The sequence below is a fragment of the Carcharodon carcharias genome, chromosome 18 (genome assembly GCF_017639515.1).
Source record: "Carcharodon carcharias isolate sCarCar2 chromosome 18, sCarCar2.pri, whole genome shotgun sequence".
Lineage (NCBI taxonomy): Eukaryota > Metazoa > Chordata > Chondrichthyes > Lamniformes > Lamnidae > Carcharodon > Carcharodon carcharias.
This window is the reverse complement of record NC_054484.1, coordinates 12,218,875-12,246,518: the sequence shown is the minus strand read 5'-3', so window position 1 is coordinate 12,246,518 and position 27,644 is coordinate 12,218,875. Positions and strand designations below refer to the sequence as shown.

General features: G+C 43.9%; 1 protein-coding gene across 5 annotated transcripts in view; it reads right to left on the bottom strand.

The window, feature by feature from the left end:
- usp25 (ubiquitin specific peptidase 25) overlaps positions 1–27,644 on the bottom strand; it is a 177,189-nt gene that overhangs the window by 92,098 nt on the left and 57,447 nt on the right. For all 5 annotated transcript variants that reach the window (XM_041210981.1, XM_041210983.1, XM_041210982.1 and 2 more), the window contains exons 5-7: positions 10,936–11,098; positions 5,122–5,208; positions 548–685 (exon numbers count right to left, since the gene is read on the bottom strand). In XM_041210981.1, the coding sequence (XP_041066915.1) occupies positions 548–685; positions 5,122–5,208; positions 10,936–11,098 (388 nt within the window). The remainder of the gene's footprint in view (positions 1–547; positions 686–5,121; positions 5,209–10,935; positions 11,099–27,644) is intronic.

Sequence of the window (27,644 nt, the reverse complement as noted above, 5' to 3'; positions counted from 1 at the left end):
CTTACAGTAGTCACACATCAGGTAAGAGATACAAAGTCAAGATTCTCACAGACAGGAAGGGAAAGAATGAGGTCAGCCCGAGTAATTGTGGATCTCTTACCCACGTTGGTATGGGAATTGGAAAAATGGCAATAGTGCAGTAGGTGCTTTGAATTGGAGGTTTCCTTCCTAGCACACACTGTTGGCTAGAGTTCCACAGGAAATGCCTCTCTCCAGCACCTTATTCAAAAGATCACCGCATGTACGAGTGGGACAAGTGTTGGTAGTTTATCTAAGGCATGACAGCACATGCCTCTGTTGCTATCTCCAATTTCTAGCAGAAGGCACTGGGTAGCCATTAGGAGTGGCAATCCTAGTTAGTATTTAGAAGTACTGGCAGCAGTTGAAGTCTCCAAACCACAAGCTGGGATCAGCTAACGCAACATGTCAGAGGGACTGAATCAGCCACTTTCTGGTTTGGATGGCTGTGTTACAGCTTATCATGATCAACTGTAATTGAAGAAATTAGATGCGGGATAAAATCATTACACTCCCTCTCAAATCTTACCTGCTGCAAGTCATTGGATTTGAAAGTATCCTTCAGTATTTCCACAGCTCTTGAGGGATCCACATATTTCCTCTTGGAGCTAACCATTAGCGCAAATAGTTGCCTCAATTCACGCATGAAAGGAAGATTCCGTCGCTCCTGCAGATTGTGGGCAGAAAAATGAACACCGGTTCCTGTAACACAATCTCAAAAGCAGATTGTCCGTTAAGGAATGATTGAAGAGAAGAGGAAGAAAGGGGGAAAACACACTACGATAGGGACACTTAGTGCCAGGGTTAATGTATGGAAGATAAGGAAACTTTCTATTCTGCAAGCGGACGGTATCCTCTGCACAATGCTATCACAGATAGATAGATTTTATCTGAGACAAGGATAAAGACGGCAAATACAGAAAGTCGTTGTACAGGGGCCACACGAAGAACAATCCCATGGAAAGATACTGAAGGACTGTCAGGCCCGATGGAACCCATGACATCTGTAGCCCAGAAGGACCTAGGCTGCAGATGCTTGCAAACACCATCAGCTCCAAGTCACGCACACCAGCCCAACTTGGACATATGTCAGCCGTTCCTTCACCATGGCTGGATCAAAATCATGGAGCTCTCTGCCTGACAGACTGCGGGAACACCTACAACACAATGATTGCAGCGGTTCAAGGAGGTGGCTCGCCAACAGCGTCTCAGGAGCAACGCCCATATGTCAAAGAATGACTGAAAATGTAAACCAGTGAGCCAGTAACGTCAGAGAGAAAATGAGAGTTCCCTCTAAAAAAGGTTTAAAAAAAACCAAAATGTAATTAAAAGTATATCTTTTTTAAATCTGAGCAACTGATTGTTTTAATGTCTATGGAATATGAGACACCCTCTGTTCTAATCCAGAAAGCCAGGTGGTGAAGGATAGAACTGGAGCCAATCTTTTCACTCCTTTATCAGCATTTATTTACCAAGACACACATTATAATCATGCCCCTCCAACCAGTTTGACTATTTATAGGAACACAAATGATTCCCCAGTTAATGCCCACATTTACCTTGCATACAATTAATTACAATTTAGATACAATTCTTTTTATTCAAATCAATTGTTGCTAAGAGATTTCCTTTTTAAATCAGATCCAGGCTTAGGGATTTTCAGGCCACTACAGATACCTCACAGGATTTTATCTCCCAGGTCAAACTATACTTTCTTTAAAGACAAGCTACAATATTTGATGCAGCACTCAACTTCTGGCTAGTTACTTGCTCCCAGGTGCCAGGCAACAGCCTAGCAACCAGTAGGGTATGTGCACAGACCCCATTAAAATAAATGCAGTGGAATTACAAGACTCATATAAATTTATCTTGTGAGCATAGGTAGAATACAGGTGCTACAGGTGAACTGTGCCCAACGTTGAAATTGAAGTCTTATAGTGGGGCTTAAGGGAAGGAAAGTGACAGAGAATCTTGATCAAATTTATTAACATGCAATGTTAATTGCACAGAATGGACCCAAATACAAATTGATGCACATTATATTTCTTTATCAATATTCACCATACGTCCTGATGCTTGCAGGGATACACAAGAGATAGCAAGCTATTCAGCCACGGAGGTCATCATGATCAAACGAGATTCTATGCTCACTTGACATGTACTGCACATATTTTCCAGTGGTAGTCTATAACTGCAGCCAGGAACAAGCACCCAGAGTGATTTTCCTCTCCCTAGCCCAGGAAAGCTGAGGCTTTGAGCATCACCCTGGCTATCATCTAACTTAGCAATGTCCAGGAACCGAGCCCACTCACACAGTATCGATAATAGGCAGGATGTACTGCTGCTTTCTTAACACTCCCACACCTTCTCAGCATAGCAAAAACAAAAATACCTGGAAAAACTCAGCAGGTCTGGCAGCATCTGCAGAGAGTCCGCATGACTCTTCAACAGAACTAAGGAAAAATAGAAAAGGGGTGAAATATAAGCTGGTTTGAGGGGGGGAGGGGGGTTGGGACAAGAGAGCTGGATAGAGGGCCAGTGATAGGTGGAGATAACCAAAAGATGTCACAGACATAACAAAGAGGTGTTGAAGGTGGTGATATTATCTAAGGAACGTGCTAATTAAAGGTAGAAAGCAGGACAAGCAAAGTACAGATAGCCCTAGTGGGAGTGGGGTGAAGGAATCGAAAAGGGCTAAAAGGTAGAAATAAAACAATGGATGGAAATACATTTAAAAATAATGGAAATAGGTGGGAAAAGAAAAATCTATATAAATTATTGGAAAAAACAAAAACGAGGGAGGAAAATCAGAAAGGGGGTGGGGTTAGAGGAGAGAGTTCATGATGTAAAATTGTTGAACTCAATATTCAGTCTGGAAGGCTGTAAAGTGCCTAGTCAGAAGATGAGGTGCTGTTCCTCCAGTTTGCGTTGAGCTTCACTGCAACAATGCAGCAAGCCAAGGACGGACATGTGGGCATGAGAGCAGGGTGGAGTGTTGAAATGGCAAGCAACAGGGAGGTCTGGGTAATGCTTGCAGACAGAACGAAGGAGTTCTGCAAAGCGGTCACCCAGAATGCATTTGGTCTCTCCAATGTAGAGGAAACCGCACTGGGAGCAACGAATGCAGTAGACTAAGTTGAGGGAAGTACAAGCGAAATGCTGCTTCACTTGAAATGAGTGTTTGGGCCCTTGGACGGTGAGGAGAGGGGAAGTAAAGGGGCCTGCGATGCATCTTCTGCGGTTGCATGGGAAGGTGCCGTGGGAGGGGGTTGATGTGTAGGGGGAGTGGAGGAGTGGACCAGGGTGTCACAGGGGGAATGATCCCTACGGAATGCTGCTAGGGGGGGGTGAAAGGAAGATGTGTTTGGTGGTGGCATCATGCTGGAGTTGGCAGAAATGGCGGAGGATGATCCTTTGAATGAGGAGGCTGGTGGGGTGATAAGTGAGGACAAGGGGGACCCTATCATGTTTCCGGGAGGGAGAAGAAGGTGTGAGGGCGGATGTGCGGGAGATGGGCCAGACACGGTTGAGGGCCCAGTCAACGACCGTGGGTGGAAAACCTCGGTTAAGGAAGAAGGAGAACATGTCAGAGGAACTGTTTTTGAAAGTGGCATCATCATAGCTGTTTTGATCAGAGAAGCAGTAAGGGAGAAAATGATGCCAACTAGGGGCCTAGTTGACAAGAGTCAGTGAGGTTGTGAGGGTGGGGGGTGGTAAAGAAGATGAGGCTAATTTAAGAACACGATCACAAGTGACTGTTATATCTATTTTCATAAAGTTCTGGGTCAAGGTTGCTTGTCTGCTCTCTGTCATGACTGGAGAAAAAAGATGGGAAACGAAGCCATTTCAAAAAATATTGTAAGAAATGTTTGCTAGCATTTCCTTACACGGTGTACATCCTAAAAGCATCAGTGTCCGAGACCATTCCAGTCTCAATCCAGATCCTAGTGAACAAAGGAGCGCAGCAAAAAATTGCTTCTAATTCCGTAAAAACAATCAGCATCCTGATGCAAGATGACGCACAGCATGGATTCTATGAAGATATGAAAAAAAAAGCCACACTGCAGAACACATTGTTGGGTCAGAATGGAAGGAGCTTTACCCTGCCTCTCACATTCTACATTCCTTTCAATGTCATATCGTAACTGACCTGGGAAACCTCGATTCCAGAAATGAAATGGAAAGTGTCCTGTCAGCTGACTCTGAAAGCCCTCATTTTCATGAGTGCAAAATTAACAAGTCTGATACAAAAATATATGAATAAAGACTGGGGCAGGAAATGACAAAATTATTCAAACATAAAGCAAACATTAAGGCCACCAGTAGTTTCAGCCTGTAACTTACCACTTTTGGTGCTTGGGATACGTCATTAATTGACAATCACAGGGTGCTACAGTGCAGCTTGAGGGGCAGGGGAAGAGAAGCAGGCTGATGTTGAGGCCAGAACTGTATTATATATTGTGCTCATGAGGAATGGCAGTCCAGCCACGCAGCATTCACAGCCTCTGTTTGTGGACAGCCTGTTTTAAAGAGCAAGCAAAACCCGAACAGCAGAAGTCCAACTGTTGTATGTTTTTTTTTTAAAAATGGCAGTCCTTGGTCTGCTTACACACCACGCACTGTCCAAGCACATTCAGTTTTACACTGGCCAATGCAGGCAGGGTTACCAGGATTGTGCCGGAGGAGTGAAAAAGTAATCTCCTGGACACTGCTTCTAACAACCCAGGAGAAAAACCATTAAAAAAGCTTCTTTTTAAATTTTCACTTCATAGGAGATGGAAAGGGAAGTGGCTCCCTGACTGACAATCAGGAATCATCCAGAAGGTAACAAAAAGTTACCAATTGGCTGTAGAAAGGCAGGGCATTGCCAGGATGGTTGTCGAGCAGCCAACAGCAGGAGTGTGGGGTGTTGGGAGGCGGAAGGGTCACAAGATTGTGTCGCCAGGAATACAACCAGCCAGAGTTTGCAATACTGAGTGTCTGCCTCCGATTAAATTAATTCACTTAGTTTCACCTGCTGCGAGTGGTGGGGTGTGTGCTTGCCACGTACAGCAATCCCGTGCCAGCTGCATGCATTCTCAAAGATACACTGAAGCCACGCACCTTTTGATTTTGAGGTACATCCTGAGGATCAGTCGGCGGGACATAGTTGAGGACGAGTCTCCGAAACTCTAGCAGATTAAAGAGGGACTAAGGGAAGGGAGGACGAAACGGTATATTAGCTGCAATCAGTGATGGAGTTTTACAAATCACATACTCAAGTGGCTCTATGCACACAAAAAAACAATGAACTTATCAAATGAGAGGAGAGACAGTGAAAGAAAAATGAGAAAGAAAAAGAGCAAAATAAACTTGCATTTACATAGCACATTTCACAATCTCAGTACATCCCAAAGTGCTTTTTAGCCAATAAAGTACATTTGAAGTGTAGTCACTACTGCAGTGTAGAACACGACAGCCAATTAGCACACAGCAGTTTCCTCCAAACAGCAATGAAATAAATGATCTGATAATCTCTTTTAATGATGTCGGTTGAGGGATAAATATGGGTCAAAACACAAGCAATAAACCTGCTGCTCTTCTCCACAATAGGGCAATGTTCGGTTTTATGTCCACCTGAGAGTGAAGACAGGGCCTCGGTTGTAATGTTTCATCTAAAAGACAGTCCCTCCAACAATGCAGCACTTGCTCAGAACTGCACTGGGAAAATTAGCCTGGATTATGCGTTCAAGTCTCTGGAGTGGGGCTAAGAGATGACAGCACTACCACTAAGCAACAGCTGACATGCAGACATTCAAGAATGACTGGCACACTAACGTTCTTCTTTCTCTGTTCTGAAGGGTTTTTATTCCTTGCTGTTCATCAGAACCAGGTGACCTTAGGGCCTTGCCTAACTGGACAGTAGTCATGTGGACCTCCCAAGTCATTTGCCCACCGAGGCAATTACAGCTGAAGCCAAATTGTGCTCTCAGCCCGATACCCTACTGCTGGATCACCTTAGGAAGGGTATACTGGCCTTGGAAGAAGTGCAGCATATTTAACAGAATGATACCTGGATTCTATGGGTTAAACTACGAGGAGAGATTACATAAACTAGGGTTACACACTCTGGAATTTAGAAGGTTTAGAGGCGTTTGATCATAGTTTTCAAGATATTAAGGGGGACAGATAGGGAGAAACTATTTCCTCTGGTTGGGGAGTCTAGATTTAATGGGTATAGACTAAAAATTAGAGCCAGATATTTCAGGACTGAAATTCAGAAGCGCTTCAACAGACACTGGGTGGTAAATGTTCAGGACTCTCTTCCGCAAATGGCAACTGATGCAAGATCAAATGTTAAATTTAAAGCAGAAATTGATGGAGCCGAAGATATTAAGGGATATTGGGCAAAGATGAGCATATAAATTAGGCTGCAGATCAGCCATGATCTCATTCATGAATGGCAGAATAGGCTCAAGGGGCTAAATGACCCACTCCTGTTCCTCAATTCCTATAGGTAACAATCACCAGCAGCAGTTGCTGGGTAAAAAATACTCCTCCCTGTTTACCTTGAGTAACCCTTAAGAAACCGTTCGAAAGAAAATTCAAGAATTTCTCCTTTAGCACAGATGGCACAGATTTACAAATGCTAACAGAGGCTTTCAGAATTACGGGGAACCAAATGAAAAAATGTGGATAACAATTCATGATCAGTGAAAACGAGGAGGCAAAGACTTGGGATTATCGCACAAAGAATGAAGGCTTAAGTTACAGGAGGCTTTTCTCCCCCGCAAAAGAGCTTTTCAAACATGAACTATTTTACCAAAATCATCTGACAGTCTCTGCTATTGAGGGCGAGATGTGGCCATTAAAATGGTCCTTAATGAAACCAATACACAACTTTGCAAAAGGTAAAAAAAGCGTGGATGCAGGCACGTGGGGAGGGCAGGTTATCCACTCTGGATTCATACAATCATGTATTTGCAAAGATCCAGGCTCTCAGTTTTCAACTGAGCAGATCAGAGGTTTGGGTGGCATGGTGTCAAACTGTGTCTCAGTTAGTTTTCTGACTCTGAAGGCCAGGTGTTCAAGTCCCATTCCACAGACTTGAGCACAAAATCTATGCTGATACTCCAGTACAGGGCTATGGGAGTGCTGTACTGTAGGAGGTGTCATCTTTCAAGTGAAACATTAAACCATCTGATCTCACGGGTGAAAGACCGAGGACACTATTTGAAGAACAGCAGGGGAGTTCTCTCTGGTGTCCTTGCCAATACTCATCCTGAAACAACTAAAAAAAAATGAGAATACCGGCTGTTACATTTTAGGGACGGGTAACGAATGCTGGTTTAGCCAGCAAAGACTACATCCCGTGAACGAAAAAAAATTATATCATTTCAGCTTACTGTGCACAAATTGGCTGTCATGTTTCCTACATTACAACAGTGGCTGTAATTCAAAAGTACTTCATTGGCTGAAAGATGCTTTGCAACATTCCAAGGCATTTTTTAAATGCAAGATCTCTTTAGTGAGCAGAGGGAGAACAGAATCATAAAGGCAAAATAATCTGGAGACTGGAAATCCGAAACAAAAACAAAAATATGCTGGAAGAACTCAGCAGGTTTGACAGCGTCTGTGGAGAGAAAGACAGAGTTAACGTTTCGAGTCCGTATGACTCTTCTTCAGAGCTCTGAAGAGTCATGCGGACTTGAAACGTTAACTCTGCCTTTCACTCCACAGATGCTGTCAAACCTGCTGAGAACAGAATCACCTGTTCAATGCCAAGGCTGATTGGCCTAGCAGACATCAGAGTTCAAGCCGTGAAGGTCCCTGGGTACAAATTTAAAATTGCAGCAAAAATGTTTTGGCATTACTTGAAGTGAGCAGCTTCAAGGGCTGCTTTGTTATTGCTGTGCAATTTTATTGTCTCTTTCCTCTTTTCTATGTGAAAAAGTTTAGCACAGGGGCAATGGAAATTTCCACGCAGGGTGCAGCATGGCTGTGCATCACAACAGCAGGGTGCTATCCAGAGCACAGGGTAGGCGTGTGATTCATAATTCCTGAAACTTCAACCGGTCTTGGCTGCATCTTGGTATGAGATGTTTGCACTTACAGCGACACCTTTTAATTCCAGTCGAACGACAAAATATTATTTCTAGTCTGAGCAGGCTCAGTATACCGTTGTCACTTCTAACAGAGGAATCAATAGGGTGAGTGATGGGTGGTAAAGGGAGAAGAATTGGAGGTAAAAAGAATTTTCTACCCGTCAACTGAGTTTGCTTAATAATAATTCATAGGGCATTTTTATACTTAACCTCTGGCCTATGAGGTTTCCAAATAGGCATGAGAAGGACAGTGATAGCCCTGTGAAGTCATTAATCCTGAATAACTTTTTTGCCAACTTGTAACTGAATCTAACGCAGTGGAACAGAGTGATGATCACTTGTTTACACCTATGCTGAATGGCAGCTGATTGCAAATCACGGCCACTTTTTATAAACACATTATATAAATGTGCAGTTGACATCAAGTACACGTGGCTCTCCCTTCACTGCAGTTCATGCTCCAGATGAATAATTCTTCCCCCACCTTCCTTGCCTCCATTCCCACCACAGCCCAAGGTGGACAGCCCTCTCCACCGTACCACATGCCCCTCCCCCAACATTGCACATACATGGCTCCTCACCCACCCCCACTTCAGCCATCACACGCCAGCTACCCCCTCTCCACCGCTCCCAATATCACATGCACCCGGCTCACCCCTCGCTCCTACCCACTACATCACAGCAGCCAATACCCAGCATCGGACAGCACTCAGTTTGGCTGGAAATGGCCCCACTGCTGATGGTCTAGGCTCAGGAGCAGCCAAGGCAACAAGGCAGTGAGCAGATGGCAATTATTCCCAAGCACAGGTCAGTGTAACTGGGGGGCTCAGGAGCAAATTACCCAAAGGAAAAAGACTACACTGCTCTTGTTTTCAGCAATATGCAAATCAAAACAACAGCCAATACAATGACTAATTTGGTCCCAGTCAGTTTTTCAGTCTAAAGGTGATATCAAAAATGAAAGAAGTGCAATATTTTTGTATTTGTATAGAAAACGTCCATATGTTCTGATCGCAATGTCATCCAATTAGCTCTATCATCCTCCAAATCCCAATTACTTAAAGCATCCAGCGTCAATTGGAATATCTTGACCTCCTCCTTTCACCAAACAGGTTAGGAATTAGAGGTTAGGGTTAGAACGTGCAATGTTGAAGACTGATCTATAAGATTACCCCCGGTTCACCTCCTCAATAAGTTATTCTATGAGTCAAATCCATTACTTTTTTAGGATGCTGGTTTGTTACTGTCACTTCTGTCTTGTGGGCATTGGTAAACTGGAAGTTTCTTGTCAGTTTTCACTTCTACATTCAAACACCCACACCCCTACCGTCACGCTTACCCACCTCCAGTATAAAGATAGATTTAGTTCTTTATTGAGAAGCCTAAGTGAAGGTAGCAGGGCACAACTGAGTTAGAAAACAAATTGAGAGAAGGTAACAAGATAAATCAAACGGAAACAACGAAATTCTTAAGCTTGTGTTTGAACATATTGTAGGATGAAAGGCATTCCTGGGGCAGCAAAGAAGCTCTACAGTTTTGAGGTCATGGAGGAGTGCAGGAGGCAGTGCAATAAAACTGGAGCAGAGAGGGAATGAAAGAAAGTAAAAAAAAGAATAGCACAGAAGATCATGAGAGCAAAGCCCACAGGAGCAATGGCAACAAAAATAAAGAGCTAGAAAGGGGTTTGTCTATTCAATGTAAGGGATGTGACTGTCACTGGTGAGGCCAGATTTTATTGCCAGCACTAGTTTCCAGGAAAATGGTGCTAGGTCTTCTTCCACTGCACGCCATACAGTGGAGAGGAGAGGGAGATAGAGAAGAGTGGGTGCCGGAGGCTGGAGGTGAGGGAGGGCAAATTACTGATCAGTCGATGAAGGTTTATTACGTTCCTGGGAAATATGATGGGCCATGAAACTGGAGAAATTTACTCAGCAAGTGCATTGGAGTAGGCTGCCCCGTGAAAAGCAAGTACAACTACTATAACAAACAAATGAGTCACTCAGACGGGAACTGCTACCTGATCCACCATATCACTTCAAGGCTCATCTGCTCCTTAATCTGCTGCTGCCGGCTAATTATTGGTGGGGTCGGGTGTTGGGGGGGGGGGATAGCTGGGCCTGTCCAGAATCTATATCAGGTTAATAACACAATTTGTTTTTGGAATATCTCTGCATCACAGCCCACTGAGTCACTTGGCCTACCCATTCAAAAGCAGGGAACACTGGTCTTCTAATACAGTACTGCACGTTCAGAGGTTCTGTCCTTTAGATAAGAGGTTAAACTGAGGCCTCACCTTCCCTTTCAGGTAGAAGTAAAAGAGACAGTGGCGCTGGTTTGAAGTGGGATCAGGAAAGCTCTCCCTGGTGTCCTGGTCACAATTTATCTCTCAGCCAACATCACAAAAACAGATTATTTGATCATTTATTATATGTGGGATCTTTCTGTGCATAAATTGGCTGAAGCTTTTCGTCCATCACAACAGAGACTACACTGTAAAACTACCTTGTTGGTTGTGAAGCACTTTAGGAGATCCTGGGGTCGTGAAAGACATCGAATAAATGCAAATCTTATATAAAAGTACGATTTTTGAAAGGATAAAGCTTCCCCAATGTCTGGGTGTATAATTCAGCCAGACAAATGATTCCTGTCGCATTATCTGCATATCTCAAGGTGGGGAGAAGGTTGGGCTCAATCCCACTTCCCAACCGTCACATCTCACAAAGGAAAAGTGAAACATGTTTGATGCTCTGAAATGGTGGGTAAACCCCTGCCACCCCAGGCTCGAGGATAAAATGAAATTCTTTTCAGTGAAAGAACAAAAACGTGCCCTCACCTGAATGACTGCACTGAACCAGCAGGTGTTCCCTACATTCTTCAGGCCAACAGGACAGTTCTCCTGTCGTTTCCGATCGTACGGATTTATCGAGTCACTCCATACCTCCCCTTGCGTCCTTTTCAAGCTTGCCTTGTTTTCTGCGATACTGGCTTCCAGCACTCTTAGTGACGATGAAAATAAAACAATATTTATTATAATTTAATGTCTGGACCATCCAGTTAAAAAACGATCTTCACCAAATGACACTGAATAAAGGAGTACTTGATCCCACTTTTCATAGGCCTCCTTAATTCAGACAGTTGCAATTTCAAGAATCAGTAAAAGCTTTCAACAGCATCAACCCCAACTCTGCTAGAAATAAGTTAAAAAACATTGCCCAGCGAATGCACAGGTGCTAACTGAACGTGGTCCAACTTTCTTCCTTGGATTTCAGTGAAAGTGGTTTGCAAAGTACTCATACTATGACCTCTTGAACTATGAAGGCTCTCCCAACTACACAATTACTGATTCACAGAATGGTACAGCACAGAAGGATGCTATTCCATCTTTCGTGCCTAAGCCAGCTCTGATGACTCCGCTGATCTATGTATGTTCAATCTCCCACCCCTCCCTCCCAGGTCTCCCTCTGCTCTTGCGCCACCATTAAAAGTGTACCACTTCTCTTTGTTCTTCCTATCAAAATGCACCACTTCACACTTCTCTGCATTAAACTGTATCTGTCATGTGTCTGTCCATTTCACTGCTCTCTGTCCTCCTGAAGTCTGTTACTTTCCTCCTCATCGTTAACTAAATTTCTGAGTTTCATCTGTTCTTCTAAACTTAGGCTATGTCTAGGTAAAGCATTTTGAGCTGCATAACGACGTAGGCAAATTGCTGCAATTTCTGGCAATGGATTTATGGTGTTGTACAAGGAGCGTATCACACTTTAAATTGGTGACTTAAATATTTTTCCACAGCATTAGTGTCAATGTACAAATATAAGTCCAAGGACAATACTTCATTCACCTAGCTTCACAAAGAATGCTCAACAATATGCAATAGTCTTGCTGCAAATAATTACAAGTGGTTTCTTTGCATGAAAAAAATCATTTTAGCCATTATTACAAATTAAGCAACTCTGAATTATTAGTGAACACCACTCACCCAGTTATCAAGTTGTTAGGGATCAGAAATAGATTTAAATTTTGAACTATGTAGAGAAATAGACAACATACACCAAACTGAAGAAGCTGATTTGTAAACTTTGCTGCCCCTCAAAAATGGACATAGTGGACTGGACACAGTAACTAATATCTCATCTACAGCATGGTCCACTAACAGCATGATGCAAGCAACTCGACTGTAATCACTACAATGGAGGGAGAGTGGGAGATGAAATGCATTGGTACAAAAGTTCCTTATTTTTAATGACTTCCTTGCAAATTGTGTTCACATTCAGTACTAGTACTGCTTGGTGAACTGAACAGTTTCTCGCTTCAAGACTGTGATGACATGGAACAATTCCAGGATATGTTCAGCACAAGAAGATTCTCATTTAATTTGCATGGTCTCATCAAGCACTCTGGGTTAAGGCGTAGCAGGGATGTACATTCTTTTGTCTTCAGGGCTGCAGAGGTGGATGATGCTGCCTAGGATCATATATAACATGAACAACTTGAAACCTCAATAACTCTCCTCCCATCCCCTCCGAAAACAAATTCAAATTCAACCCTCTTACCTTCATCCTTTAGTATGACCAGAAATTGCAAACTATCTGCCCACTGCCCCCTCTGTACCACAAAGCAAAAGGTAAGAAATGAAAGAGTGACAACAGCCAAGAAAAATCTTTGGGATAGGAGCAATGAAGGAACTGCACTCGCCAAGAAACACGAGCATTAGGTGCACTGAAACTGGGAACAAAACAGGCAACTTGTGTCACAGCCCCTTTCCAATGAGCAGAAACCATCCACTCCTCCATCATGCTGAGTAAGAGGCACAACCTTTCCTTGCCAATCACAAGTTTCCAAATCTTCCTATCAAGGGCTACTCACGACAACCGCTGCCACTATCCCTTCCACTGCACCACCCGCCCTCAACACCCTCTACCTCAGACCATAAGAAGCACAAACCAAACCAGCCACAATGTGGAAGGTGCTTTCAATTCCTTATTTAGGACGGAGAACAGCTTTTAACGGCCTCCCTACTCAATATTACTCCAATCACCAACCCATCCCTCTTCACCAAATGCTCCTTTCCCCCTTTCTCCCACCATGATCCTTCCTCTTTCTTTCCTGGTGCGTGTGTGGTGTGTGCGCAGTATGCATGTGCGCGTATGCGGAGTGCGCGTGTGTTTGGTGGGGCGATGGGAGGGGAAAGGGAGTTAGGTAGTGGTGCCTGTGTGCGTGGAGGGAAATAAGGGCTAATTACAATCCGTTTGAGCGGGTGGAGGCGGGGGAAGAGGGGCTTCACTGAATCTTCTGTTGCTAGGGAATATGGGCAGCTTGGCTGAATCCTACATCTGTGCGTAAAACAACAGTTTCACAAAGTACTTTAAAAACTCTAATTTTCATAATTTTATGATGTATCATTATTTGTTGATCTATAATACCTGAACTTTGATAATTTTATACTGCATGTTACTATGTTACTTTATTGCTGCTTTGTTTTTGCTGGCATCTGGGATCACATTAATTTGTGTGTTAAAATTGGTTCACATTGGAAAATAGTTTGGGGAGCACTGCTCTAAATGTTTAAACGTGATTTTAGTCTTGACTACCCATCTGCAAAGCCACAGAGGATCGGCTTGTTTTAAGATAACATTAGCACACTTTCCGTTTCTTCACCCTAAAGAAAGGAAGCAGTGTCACCATCCTCATGGGCAAAGTGCACCAGCGACCTAAAGATTCAATAAACTTCAGACACATGGCAAAACATGCACACCTGATTAGCTTATACCATTTCTTTTGGTTCCAGGTAGCTGGATAGCAGGACTATTTGCAGCTAATTACTCATGTTGTCAGTAAAGTCTATTTCAGAGTGTGGGAGCACAGAGTGTGACAAGGCCTGAGTATGATGGGGTTCGTGTGCTAACTTGGGAATTCGGTGCAGGTGGGAATTTAGTGCAGAGGGATAAGGTTCTTTTTTTCAGCCTCCAGAAGCTGGTGAGTGTTCGGGTCTTTAACTGGAGGAGCATTTAGATAGCTGTTTGGTCATTTTTTAAGACTTAATCCCTCTAAATGTGGGCAGTAGTTTAAACCAGTACTGGGGAGATATAATATTGCATTAAATTTATAGCTTAACTAGTTAAACTGCTTGGTATAACCACAGACAGCAGTCGAGTGATACTTCTAAACTTGAAACCTAATTAGTTAAATTAAATACAATAAAGATGATAGTGCAGTGGATGTGTTGCAGATGTAGTATGTGGGTTCTGGTGAACACCAGAGTGACCCACAGCAGCCACATAAATCCATAAGACATAGGAACAGTATTTAGGCCATTCGGTCCACTGAGTCTGCTCCGCCATTCAATCATGGCTGATAAGTTTCTCAACTCCATTCTCCCCGTAACCTTTGATCCCCTTACCAATCAAGAACCTATCTATCTCCGTCTTAAATACACTCAATGACCTGGCCTCCACAGCCTTCTGTGGTAATGAATTCCATAGATTCACCACTCTCTGGCTAAAGAGGTTTCTCCTCATCTCTGTTCTAAAAGGCCTTCCCTTTACTCTGAGGCTGTGCCCGCGGATCCTAGTCTCTCCTACTAATGGAAACATCTTCCCCACGTCCACTCTATCCAGGCCTTTCAGTATTCTGTAAGTTTCAAATCAGATCCCCCCTTATCCTTCTAAACTCCATCGAGTATAGACTCAGAGTCCTCAAACGTTCCTCATATGTCAAGCCTTTCTTTCAGTCATTTCATTCACATCTGCAGAAAGTGTCTGCAGCTTGAGGAACGTCAGCCCCAAACTGCTGAGATAGAATACGAGCTTCAGACATTTGATTCAGGGAGAGGGAAGGTTTTCAGGACACTATTTCAGGAGGCAGTCACACCCCGTAAGCTAGGTACTTCAGATTAGGTTCATGGTCAGGGATAGGTGTGACTAAGAGTGAGGCAGGTATGGGAATCCAGAAGGGAGCAATGGTGGAGCCTCAGCCCTTGCAACTTTCCAACAGGTTTGAGGTTCTTGCAACTTTTGTCGAAGAGAGCAGGGACTGCAGGGTGGATGAGAAAGCTGACTACGGTATCATGGTGCAGGGAGCCATTCAAGTGGGAGGGAGTAAAATGGATTGTAGCTGTAGCAGAGGGCAATATAGTTAGGGGCATATATTCTGTTCTCTGCAGCGAGAGCACACATTCCAAAGGCTGTGTTATCTTGCTCAGAGTCAGGGTTCAGAATATCTCCTCAAGGCTGGAGAGGAACTTGGAGTGGGAGGGGAGAGGTCCAGTTGTCATGGTCCATGTGGATACTGATGGCATAGGTAGGGTTAAGAAAGAGGTTCTCCTGAGGGAGTATGGGCAGCTTGAGACCAAATCAAAAAGCAGAACCACAAAGGCTACCTCTGGATATGTGGCTACCTTAGCCATGACCAAATTATCATAGAGTAAGTAAGTTCAAAGAGTTGAATGCGTGGCTCAAAGTTTAGTGTGGCAGAAATGGGTTTTGACTCAAGAGTCACTGGGGAAAGAGGGAGTTGTACTGTTCCAATGGTCTTCAACAGAACCACGTTGGGGCCATTGTACAGGCACATTGTACAACTAGGGCATGAAAGGCTTTCAAGTAAATGGGGGACGGGCTCACATGATGGGAGATTTGGACAGTTAAAGAGAAAGGACAAGGGTAATAGTGCAGAGTAGCAATGTGATAATGATAACCAGGGTGTGAAAGGAAGGGTCAAAGCATACAACCGTAAGAGTGCATCAGCAAGTAAGGTCAGAGTAGGGAAAAATGGTAAAAAGACAGAATTAAAGGCTCTTTATCTGGATGCATGCAGCATTCATATCAAGATGGCTTAATCGATAGCAAACATAGAAATAAATGAGTATATGATATGATAGCCATTACAGAAACATGGCTGCAAAGTGACCATGGCTAGGGCCTGAATATTCAAGGATATCTGACATTTTGGAAGGAAAAGGAGGTGGGGTAGCTCTGTTCATGAAGGATAAGATTTGTACAGTAGCGAGAAATGATCCTGGTTTGGAGAATCAAAACACGGAATCAGCTTGGGTAGAGATAAGAAATAGCAAAGGAAAGTCACCAGTGGGAGTAATTAATAGCACCCCCCCCCCGCCACCCCCGACAGTTGCTACGCTGTAGACATAAAATAAATCGAGAAATAATCAAGGCGTGTAAGGAAGAATCTTTAATAATCAGGGAGATTTTAATCTTCATAGACAAATCAAATTGGCAAAAGAAGCCTGGAGGGTGAGCTCATAGATTGTATTCAGGACGGTTTCTTAGAACAATAATTTCTGGAACCAACCAGGAAACAGGTTATTTTAGACCTGGTAATATATAATGAGAGGGGATTAATTAATGACCTCCGAGAAAAGAATCATCTAGGTAAGAGTGACATGACAGAATTTCGCATTTAGTTTGAGCAAGAATGTGGGTCTGAAAATAGTGTCTTAAACATAGATAATGACTCTTACAAGGGTATGAAGATAGAGTTGGCTAAAGAGCAAAGGGAAAATAGGTTGAAAGGTAAGACGGTAGAGAAGCGGTGGCAGACAAATAAAGGAGATATTTCATAACAAAGATATATTCCAGTGAGAAAGAAAGGTGTTACGAGAAGGATGCATGATCCATGGCTAATGAAGGATGTTAAGGGTGGTATCAAATTGAAAGAAAAGATGTGTGATACTGCAAAGGTAGCCCAGAACATTATAAAAATTTTACAAACCAGCAAAGAGTCATTAAAAAAGACGAAGAAATTGGAGTATGAGAGAAAACTTGCAAGAAACATAAAAACAGTGGCACAATGAGGTTAACAGGTGTGAACTGACCGCTCTGTTGGTCCTACTCCTGAGTTTGTTAGAAGAGTTTGAATTTAAAAAGGTGATATTGCCAATTCAATATAATATAATTCAATACAATATAATTCAATATTTCATTGTATATAGCTCGGTGTAAGGAATGAGCCAGCCAGGTTTCTTAAGTTAACAAGGAAAGAATTAGTTTTATTGCTAAAACTCACAGGTAAAGATGCAGAAATTTAAAAAAGGTTTCAAATGTACAAATATCTCGAACTACACCCAAGTACAAAAACATATAATCCCCCAAGTATGCATAGAAAGAGATAAAACACTGCAGAGTATCAAATCTTGAAATAAATGGCCAAGTAACAAGTAAAGTCAGAAAAAAAAAAATCACGGATTGTCCGGAGGCTTGTTTACAGCTGAGAGGCCCCTTTCCAAAGTGAAGTAATTGATCTGCAGTTGTGCCTGCTGGCTGATTCAGAATTTTCCTTTAAGAATTCTCTATTTGCAGCAATGAAGTCTTCTGGTGGGTTTTTCAAATCACAAGCAGCTTAACTTTGATGTGTGAGGTTTCAGAAGAAAGGTGAGTAAGGCTGCTGCCCCTGTGGCAGAGTCTCGCCAACTACATAAAATCCACTATCTTTTTTACACCCAAGAGCTGGATCTCTCTCTCAGAGATTCAGCCTGTGCCCTTCACATATGCAACATATTGGCTACTGCAGCCATTGTTTTTTGCAAAAAAGTTTAGTACATATGTATGTCCAGCCAATGACATTGTAAACTAATATATGGTCAGCCGATGGCATTCTAAATTAATATTTAATATAGCACATCTTCATAACAAAAGGCAATAAAAGTTTCTATTAGTAAATAGAAAGCAACAAAGTGGCTAAAATTAGCATTGGTCCCTTAGGGCATAGAACTTTGGAATTAATAATGGGAAATAAGGAAATGCAGAGACTTTGAACAAGTATCTTGCATCTGTCTTCACAGTAGAAAAGATAGAAAGCATCCCAATAATAGAAAATCAAGAGGCAAAATGGAAGGAGGAACCTAAAACAATCATGATCACAAGAAAAAAATGTACTAAGGAAACTAATAAGACTGAAGACTGACAAGTCCCCTGGACCTGATGGCTTGCATCCTAAATCTTAAAAGAAGTGGCTGCAGAGATAGTGGATGCATTGGTTGTAACTTCCAAAGTTCCCTAGATTCTGGAATCAAGTGGATTGAAGAAGCACAAATATAACACACCTCTATTCAAGAAAGGAGGGAGACAGAAAGCAGGAAACTATAGGCCAGTTAATCTAACATTGCCACTGGAAAAATGCTAGAATCCATTAAGGAGGTAGTCGTAAGACATTTAGAAAATCATAATACAATTAAGCAGAGTCAACATGGCTTTGTGAATGGGAAAACATGTTTGACAAACTTATTTAAGTTCTCTGAAGGTGTAACGAGCAGGGTGGATAAAGGGAAACCAGATGTAGTTTATTTGGATTTCCAAACGGCATTCGATAAGGTGCCACAGGAAAGATTACTACACAAGATAAAAGCTCATGGTGCTGGGTGTGATATATTAGCATAGAGGGTTGGCTACCTAGCAGGAAACAGAGGTTGGGATAAATGGGGCATTTTCAGATTAGCAAACTGTAACTAGTGGGGTGCCACAGGAATCAGTGTTGGGACCTCAACTATTTATGATCTACATTAATGATTGAAGGAAAGGACGACTGTATTGTAGCCAAATGTGTTGATGATAGGTAGGAAGGCAAGTTGTAAGGAGGATACAAGGAGTCTGAAAAGGGATATAGGTTAAGTAATTGAGCACAAATTATGCAGGTGGAGTATAATGTGGGAAAATGAGAGGTTGTCCACTTTGGCAGGAAAAATAGAAAAGCAGAATCCTACTTAAATGGAAAAAGTCTGGGTATCCATACACATGAGTTACAAAGAATTAGTATATAAGTACAGCAAGTAATTAGGGAGGTAAATGGAATGATGGCCTTTATTGAAAGTGGGCTGAAGTATAGAAGTATGGAAGCCTTGCTACAGTTGTACAGGGCATTGGTGAGACCCCACCTGAAGTATTATGTACAGTTTTGGTCTTCTTAAGGAGGGATATACTTGCATTGGAAGCAGTTCAGAGAAGGTTCACTAGGCTGCTTCCTGGGATGAAGGGGTTGTCTTAAGAAACATTGGCCAGATTGAGCCTATAACCATTAGAAGAATGAGAGGTGAACTTATCGAAACATGTAAGATTCTGAGGGGCCTTGACAGGGTGCATGCTGGGAGCACATTTCATCTCGCGGGGGAAATTAGAACTAGGTAGCACAGTTTAAGATTACGGGGTGTCCCATTTAAGACGGAGATGAGGAGGAATTTTTTCTCTCAGAAAGTCTTTCGTCTTTGGAATTCTCTTCTACAGAGAGCAGTGGAGCATCAGTGAATATATTTAAGCTGATATGGACGGATTTTTGATCAATGAGAGATTTCCCAGCATCTTAACACAGGATCCAGGTTCAACTGCCCATGCTTGGCTAGATTAGCTGATCTCACCCAGAATGGCAATGACAGTGTTATTATCCATCTGCATAGGGTGGGAATAAATCGTTGAGAATCCCAACTCTTTATCGCTAACCGATGAGTTACCGGATGGTACACAACCCTCATGGAGGTCTACCTTAGAAATAAATGATAGGAATAAAGGAGAGCAGAAACTTATGCAGTCTTCCAAGAAAGGATTTGAGGCCTGTTGTTGGGACACAGTATAGTTACTCTGTAGCTGGCCCTCTCTAGCCATAACTTAATGCAATGTTGATAATAAGTAAGGAAAGTAAAGTAGTATTCCATTCCCTCCAATGACAGCCATCCTTTTGATCACCCAAAAGTAGTCAACCAATACGTGAACTCCTTAAACATTTCCTGCCAATATGTCCATGCAACCCTCCTCCCCATCCCCTAAAATCTTCTCAGCTAAGCTGGGACTTTTTAATACCTTGATGTCCCAGAGCACTTCACACAAAGTGAATGACTTCTGTATTTCTCATTTCAAATAGGTCTGGACAGCCAGCAAAGGAGACATATTTCCAGCCTATCACCATGTGCTTGATTGAAGTGCAAATCCCAACATTGAAAATGCAGTCAGTACCAAACAAACCCAAGAGAAATTTACAATGCAGTGGCTAAAATGGCACCAACTGACAGCACCTAGGTACAGGATTTTTAAGATTAGTTTTGCCCTAGTCTCTTTCCATTCCTCTCCTAAAGGCATGGACAAATACTGGACCCCTGTCTCCTGGGCTACAGCTGCTTTGCAATACCTTCGTCCAAGTGGAGATTCTTCAAGCACGAGCCTGAACAATGCGCATCAGCAGGCTGTTCAAAAAGAGAGCCGTCACAGCCGAGTTTGAGAGCAGGAACTGTCACAAGAATTTTTCTCGTGTCCTACCACAGTGCTAACCATGGCTCAGTCGGGAGCACTCGTGCCTTTGTGTCAGTGGGTTGTGGGTTCATGTCCTACTCCAGAGACTGGAGCATAAAACGTAGGCTGACACTCCCGGTGCAGTACTGAACGAGTGTTGCAGTGTCAGGGGTGTCAACTTTTAGACAAGACCATTAAATCGAGGCCTCATTTGTCATCTCAAGTATATATAAAAGATTCCATGGTGGGGTTTCTCCTCTGTGCCCTGGCCAATATTTAACCTTCAACCAATATTACTATATAAAAAAGGTTATTTGTCCTTTTATAGCATTGCTGTTTGTGGGATCTTGCTGTGGGCAAATTGGCTGCTGCTTTGCCCACTACACTTTAAAAATTGACTACGCTTTAAAAAATACTTAATTGGTTGTAAAGCATTTTGGCACATGCTGAGCAAGTGAGAGGTCTGTATAAACTCAAGATTTTCTTTTCACCCTTCCAAAGATAAGCAATCTAGGATTGACACTAGGAGCTTTCTATTCTTCATAGTTCTTCTCCAGACCTTTGCTAAACTGAGCCGGCAGGCTGACTCACTACTCTGAAATGGGGAAATGGATACAGAAACTTCAAAGGCCCTAGGAATGCAAGGCAGTGATTGATGCATTGTGAAGCAGGCCTTTCTGCTGTAAACTATCTCCAGTTGTTCACTGTGAAGGTTTAGGAGAAAGCAAATTATGAGAATATGAAGCTAAGAATTACACTCTATACAATGAGGCTCGAGGACAAAGAATGGTGGGGGAGAAAAGCAACAGCATCGGTGAAACAGAGCAAGGAAAAGAAATCCCCAGAAAAAGAAAAAAAGAAACTGAAAGAGAACACAACCAAAGGAATCAAAATGAGACTAAAAAGTGAAACTGAATATGAATTAAGGAAGTACGCAATGCCCATCATAATTCACAAGCTCATCACAAACACAGCCCCGTCAGTGGAATGTAAATTGGTGTTATAAGCACACACCTGTTATGTGTGCTATTTATAATGGAATGGTGCAGAAAAGGCTCAAAATGTGTGAATCAAGTGTTACCTTTGAAGGCACTTCAGCAGCTTTCAAAGGTCACAAGAAACAGGAGGGGTAGACCACATGACCCATCGGGCCTGCTCTGCCATTCGATACAATCATGGCTGATCTTGGGCTGAGAAAGGTATGGCATGGGTGATTTTAATCTACATATAGATTGGGGAAATCAGATTGGGCATGGGCAGCCTAGAACATGAGCTCAGAGTGTTCTCGGGATAATTTCGTAGAGCAGCATGTGCTAGAGCCAACCAGAGAGCAGGCTAGTCTAAATCTGGTAATGTACGACGAGGCAGGATTAATTAATGACTACATAATAACATTGTCCCTTGGTAGCCAGTGATCGGAACATGATTGAATTTTGCATTTAGTTAAAGGGAGGGATGAGTGAGTCTAAGATTAGTGTTTTGAACATAAATAAGGACAATTATGAGGGCATGAAGACAGGGCTGGCTAAAGTGAACTGGAAAATTAGGTTAAGGGATAAGTCAATTGACATGCAATGGCAGACATTTAAAAACATAGAAAACAGGAGTAGGATCATTCAATATGATCAAGGCTGATCCCCTATCTCAACGCCAAATTCCTGCTCTCTCTCCATACTCAGCAAAGGTACACTCCAGTGAGAAAGAAAGACTGTAGGGGAAGGATGCACCATCTGTGGCTAACCAAGGAAGTTAAAGATAAAACCAAATTGAAAGAAAAAGTGTACAATTCCACGAAGATTAGTGGCAGGTTAGAAGATTGGACAGAATATAAAAACCAGCAAAGAATGGCTTTACAAAAAGGGAGAAATTAGAGTGCAAGACAAGGCTAGGTAGGAATATAGGGTGGAATCCTCCGGTCCCACGAGCAACAAGAAGCATGGCAGGTGGGGGAACTTAATTTGGCGTAAGGCCAAAAGTCAGTTTCCCAATGTCAGGAGTAACTTTTGGAAATCTGTTCTCGGGCTTTAAAGACAGGTTGAAAGGTTAAAGATAAAGCTTCCCAATGAACAGTGATAGGAAGCCCTTTTGCATGCATTGTCATGTCATGCATGCTCATTAAAAGGCCATCTCACTGGTTCCAAGTTCCCTCAGAACCTGGGGGAGAAATCAGAACATTCACATTTACGACTGTATATAACTGGCATGCAGCTGGTGAGCTTCACTTCTTCCATGACTTTGAGGTCAGCAGACGCTGCTTTCACCTTCTTGGGGACCACTCATAACTTGGTTCATACTAGGAGCCAGTGCAAAAGTTGTGCTAAGGCTGGAAACAGAGGGCAGGCAAAGGATAAAATAGTTGTTGGGGGTGGGGGGGTACCTGGAACGTAGGGTGGAGCAAAGTCCAGGAAGTGGAGACAGGCGAAGGGTGGAAAAGGTGGGGGTAGGGTGGACCAAAGGCTGGACAGTGGAACCAAGCAAAGGGTGGAAGGGTGGAGCGAAAGCTGGACAGTGGAGGCAGGCAAAGGGTGGAGTGGAGACATCTTCTAGGGAAGGGGTGTCCAGAGAAGTGATGGGGAAGGGGTGGGGGGGGTGGTTTGGGGGGAGAGGACACATTCCGAGAAGAGTGGGCAGGAAAGAGAGAATGTTCTAAAGTACTCGACCATGGGGTCCCGGGGGTTGAATTCATGGTACTGGGCAGAGGGGGTAAGAGTCACAGTTAAAGGGTAGGGCGGGGGTGGGTGATGCGGTTGGGTGGCAGGTTCAGGATGATAGTTGGGTGCATAGAGGTTTCATGTGGGGGTGGGGAGGTGGAAGGGTTGGGGGGGGGGGAGCACAGCTGTGGACTATATAGGTAGCTTGCATAACAGAAGGGGTAAAGGTTAGGATGAGCATGGGGTGGTGATAGCTGTCAGCTTGGAAGGAAGGGAAGATGTGTGGAGATGGATGGTAATAGTGCCCAGGGAATGATGGAAGGAGGGGTGGGTTAAAGGGTGACAGAGTGGAGAGGAATGGTGATATTGGTGGGACAAGGGTGCTGGGGGACAAGTTAGCAGGTGACAGGGGAAAGTAGAGTTTGAGTGAGTCGGAAAGGTGATGTGCACCATTTTTCTAATCTGACCTGGGGACCACAGTTAGTCCGTGAGTGAGATCCCTTGAAATGGGAGGAAGGTCTTATCGGGTGGTGGGTGGAGTTCAAGATTAGCACAAGCGGCTGACTAAAGGGTCACTCTAATAATCATTAACCAACTGGATGTCAACCATGCTCAATTGTGTTCTCCTCTCTACGGGGAAGCCCACACAACAGCAGGTTTGTTCTTGACTCATGGTTCTCATAACATCAAGATCCCAGCAAGGTACGGAGCTGACATTCATTCTATGCCATTTGCCATCAGCTGCTGTCAGAGACAGTGATGAGGGGAAGGAGGGAGGCGAATGCCTCCAAGAGGCACGTCCAAGGCTGGTGGACTTTTTAACTTTTTGGCTTTCTATCCTCTGCGGGCTGGAAAGCACCAGCACCTTTTTGGTTACAGACATTATTTTTCTTTAATGTACCTTGATTTATGATAGCTGAATTCAATTGTACTAGTTACTGGCTGCCCTGCTGTGGTTTGATCCTTTGTATATGCCAAACTGTGCTAATATGCAGAGCCCTACTGCTAGATGTGTGCGTTAGAATCTGTACAGTGCTCCATTCTCCTGGGACCTTAGGCACCTCAAGGTAAAATTGCTTATTTCACCTATGCCCTCACAAAGTCTGTGTGCATGGCATCTTGAAAGAAATATCATGTCACCCTGGCACCTGCTCCCAAAGGGATGGTTGGGCAGGGAAGGTGGGCAAGCTGGCAACGAGCTCTTTCAGGCAGAACCAGATAGCGGGGTCCACAGGGAGAAGCAGCATAAGACAACCATCTGGCCCCCTCAAGGTCACTCCTTTGTACAGGTTGATGAGGGAAGATCATGTTCTTACTTCCCGAAAGCCACTCGCCCATATTAAAACCGTATCTCTTGATGTCTTTATCATGTCAACAAGTTTCAAGGTAATTCTGTAGTGCACTCACTAAGAGTGCCTGACCTGCACTATGGATTCCTGAGGTGCAACCACTCCGGACCCTCCAATCGCAGAGACCCCTACAAAGTCTCAATCTGAGATGGCCTTAGTATTAGTACGAAATTATGGTCCATCATTGTGGACACCCCAGCCAAGGTAAACTTCTTTCCTGCATGGGCCCTGCAGAGACCTGTTGGAGCTGCTGATGCTTCGCATGGATAGCCTCACAGTCCTTGGCACGGTCCAGCATACAGGCTCATTTTACTCCCTATCTGTCTCCTCATGCCCTAAAACCCTGGTCCTTCAATTATGTCTAATGCACTTTGGTTGCAAACCCTTTATGCGAGGTCTACTGCCACCCTTGATAAGGAGACAAGCACCAGATAAATCTCCATGTGCATGATTGTGACAAGAGCTTCAACCAAATGCAGACACACCTCTTAAATCCTGCACTCAAATCCTTCTTGCAGTCATGGGGCTAATGTGCTTATTGCCTCCTTGCTTGCTGCCTTCACCCGTGTGTTAGCTCAAAATGACTAATCACCAACGAAGGCCATTCACGCCTGGACATACCCATCACAGCTTCCTCCAGACATGCAAGACAGCCTCCGGTTTTCTACTGTTAAGATGACAGTGTACAGCTTCAATCTCTCAGCCCTGAAACTGCATCCACAGTGCTCCTTGCCACTCATTTCACAGATTTAACTACCCTCGAGTACTCGTGCCATGCACCCACATCTCACATAAATGCAACAGCAGCAAGTAATGGCATGACCTCATTGAACACATTTTCAAAGGTCAGAACACAGTGAGCTGCAAGTAATGGCTTACATGATCCTTGACCAGGTAGCACAATGCCAACTGATGGCCAGTGCTTAATCATGCAAATGTGGGTTTATTGAGTAATCACTATGTTGATAATATAGGGGGAACAGAATCTGTGAGAGTTCATGATCAGACTCTGATGGGGGGACAACATTCTAGACCCTTAAATGCCCAGACCATTGAAGCAACTAGCAGCTAGATGGAATTCAGGAGACTTCCAAACAGTTCAAGTGAACATATATTTCCAAGTGCCAAAACTATATGCAATGGTTGTACACCTGTGTGCCATCAATATCTCAAACTTTTGTTGCCTACTGCTATGTCTAGGTTCAGTCCCAACATCTCCAGCTAAGATGAAGGCAGCCTGCTAAGGGTCTCCTACTCAGATTCAGATGCACACTCCCTGTGTGACCTGCTGGAAGTGATGGGATCACTGGCAGAGGGGAGGTGGATCAGCATGGCATCCTTGGGAATATCCTGGGATGAAGCCTGGCTGGCACTCTTGCATTCTGCTGGACTTGGGTCTCCAAGACAGCTGCCAATCTTTCCACAGAGGTAGCCAAGCGCTCGCTTACTAGACCCACAACAGCAGGCAGAATGTGAACGGACTCTTCCAGCCATTGGTCCAGTCTGCGCAAGGCATGTTCCCTGCCTGTCTCTGAATCTCCAACAGAGTCCAGAGGCTCATCATCTGCATGGGGCTCATCAAGGGCCTGAGCTCCAGCAGTCCTCCAAGTGTCAGAGGCCTCGGCTGTGGACTTGTGATGCGCTCACCTGATTGTGACCTCGAGCCTACTCTGGAAATTGGACCCAGGTGACTGTAGCTGTGCTGATGGAAGGTGCAGATGAATGCCGCAATGGTACATCTTCTGAGGATTTTGAGGCATCCTCCTCTGAGGATTTATGAGGGATCCATCTCAGAGGTGAATTTGGGGCTGTGGCGTGGCTGTCCTTCCCCATTTCTTGCTGGTATCTGGAATGGAGAAAAATTTAGTGATTGAATAATCAGGCTCCTTAACAAAAGGCTTCTCTCACTCAGTGGGTGAAGCTGACAACTGCAGACTGGAGGCATTCACACTGGCTTCCTGGGCAAGTCCTATCTCACCCTCAGCAGAGGCATGATCCTGCTCCTCCCCAGCTAGCTCAATAGCCATCTCTTCAAAAGGGGTGAGGACTCTGATGTCTGGAATTCCACTTCCAGTCTGAAAGCGCTCATGCTTGTTGTGGACCGCTTTCTCCTGCAGAAAGACAGAGGATTGATTGTCATGCCAATGGTTGCATGAGTAGTTCAGGTGCATGCACGCCTATGGCAGTTGCTGAGCCCTCCCCAGTAAGTGATTATGAAACCAGTTGTCCTGCAACTGACAATAGACTTACAGCATGAAGTGGCTGGTACACATTCAGTGGTGTCCCATTTGCTATTAAGTGCAGGAACCTAAACTCTTGTTTGGCATCCCTGTGCACTTGCAGACTTGGACTGCCTGATGCCCTTGAGTGTCAGTTTGCAGTGAGTAGACACTGCTCGTCCGCTGGCAGAACGTAGCAGATTGTTCATCCTCTTCTGAGACTGCTGTCCGTTTCTGCGCTAGACCCCACGGCCACTAACCTCCACTGCGACCACCGGTGAGGCCAGCCTGCTCAGACAGGAGGCACTCCTGCTGCTATCCCAGAGAAATAGCACCTCCTGCCCTTCATGGACGGCCTGGAGAAGAGTCTCCAGGGAGGCCTTGCCGAACGTGGGGTCGGACATTGCTTTCTCCTCTGGGGCCATATGCGCATCCAGACTGAAGCTCCTGGCCTGCAGTGAGCAAATGCCTGTCTAGGTGCCCTTTAAATATGATGCCTGGACCTTCGAGGGTAACGGTGGCTTCCTGCCCACTCCCGCCGTGAGATTCGACATGCTTGCAAAGATGCATATTTAATAAGCCAACCAGTGCAAGATCGCATGTGGTGAGCCATGCCGCCACTCCACACCCCGCCCCTGGCAAAAACACTCAATCACAGCCCCCTGCTGATCTTAGACTTCAACGTGAAAGATTCCACCCATAAAAACAGATAAGAAGAATTTCTACAGGTTTTCATTGGTTATCTACAGAGAGAGTCTGGGGAATAATAGAAAATAAGGAAAGGGTGAGTGAATTGAACAGATGTTTTACATCTGTCTTCACTATAGAGGGTACAAATAACATCCAGGAATAAGTGTGCATCAAGAGGTGAAAGGGAGGGTGGAACTTAAATCAATGACACTCACCAGGGAAAGGGTACTGACAAAATTATTAGAATTAAAATCTGACAAGTCCCCAGGTCCTGATGGACTTCATCCTTGGGTCTTAAAAGTGGCTAATGAGATAGTTGATGCATTGGTTTTAATTTTCCAAAATTCCCTAGATTCTGGAAAGGTCCCATTAGATTGGAAATAGTTCCTCTATTCAAGGTAGGTAGTAC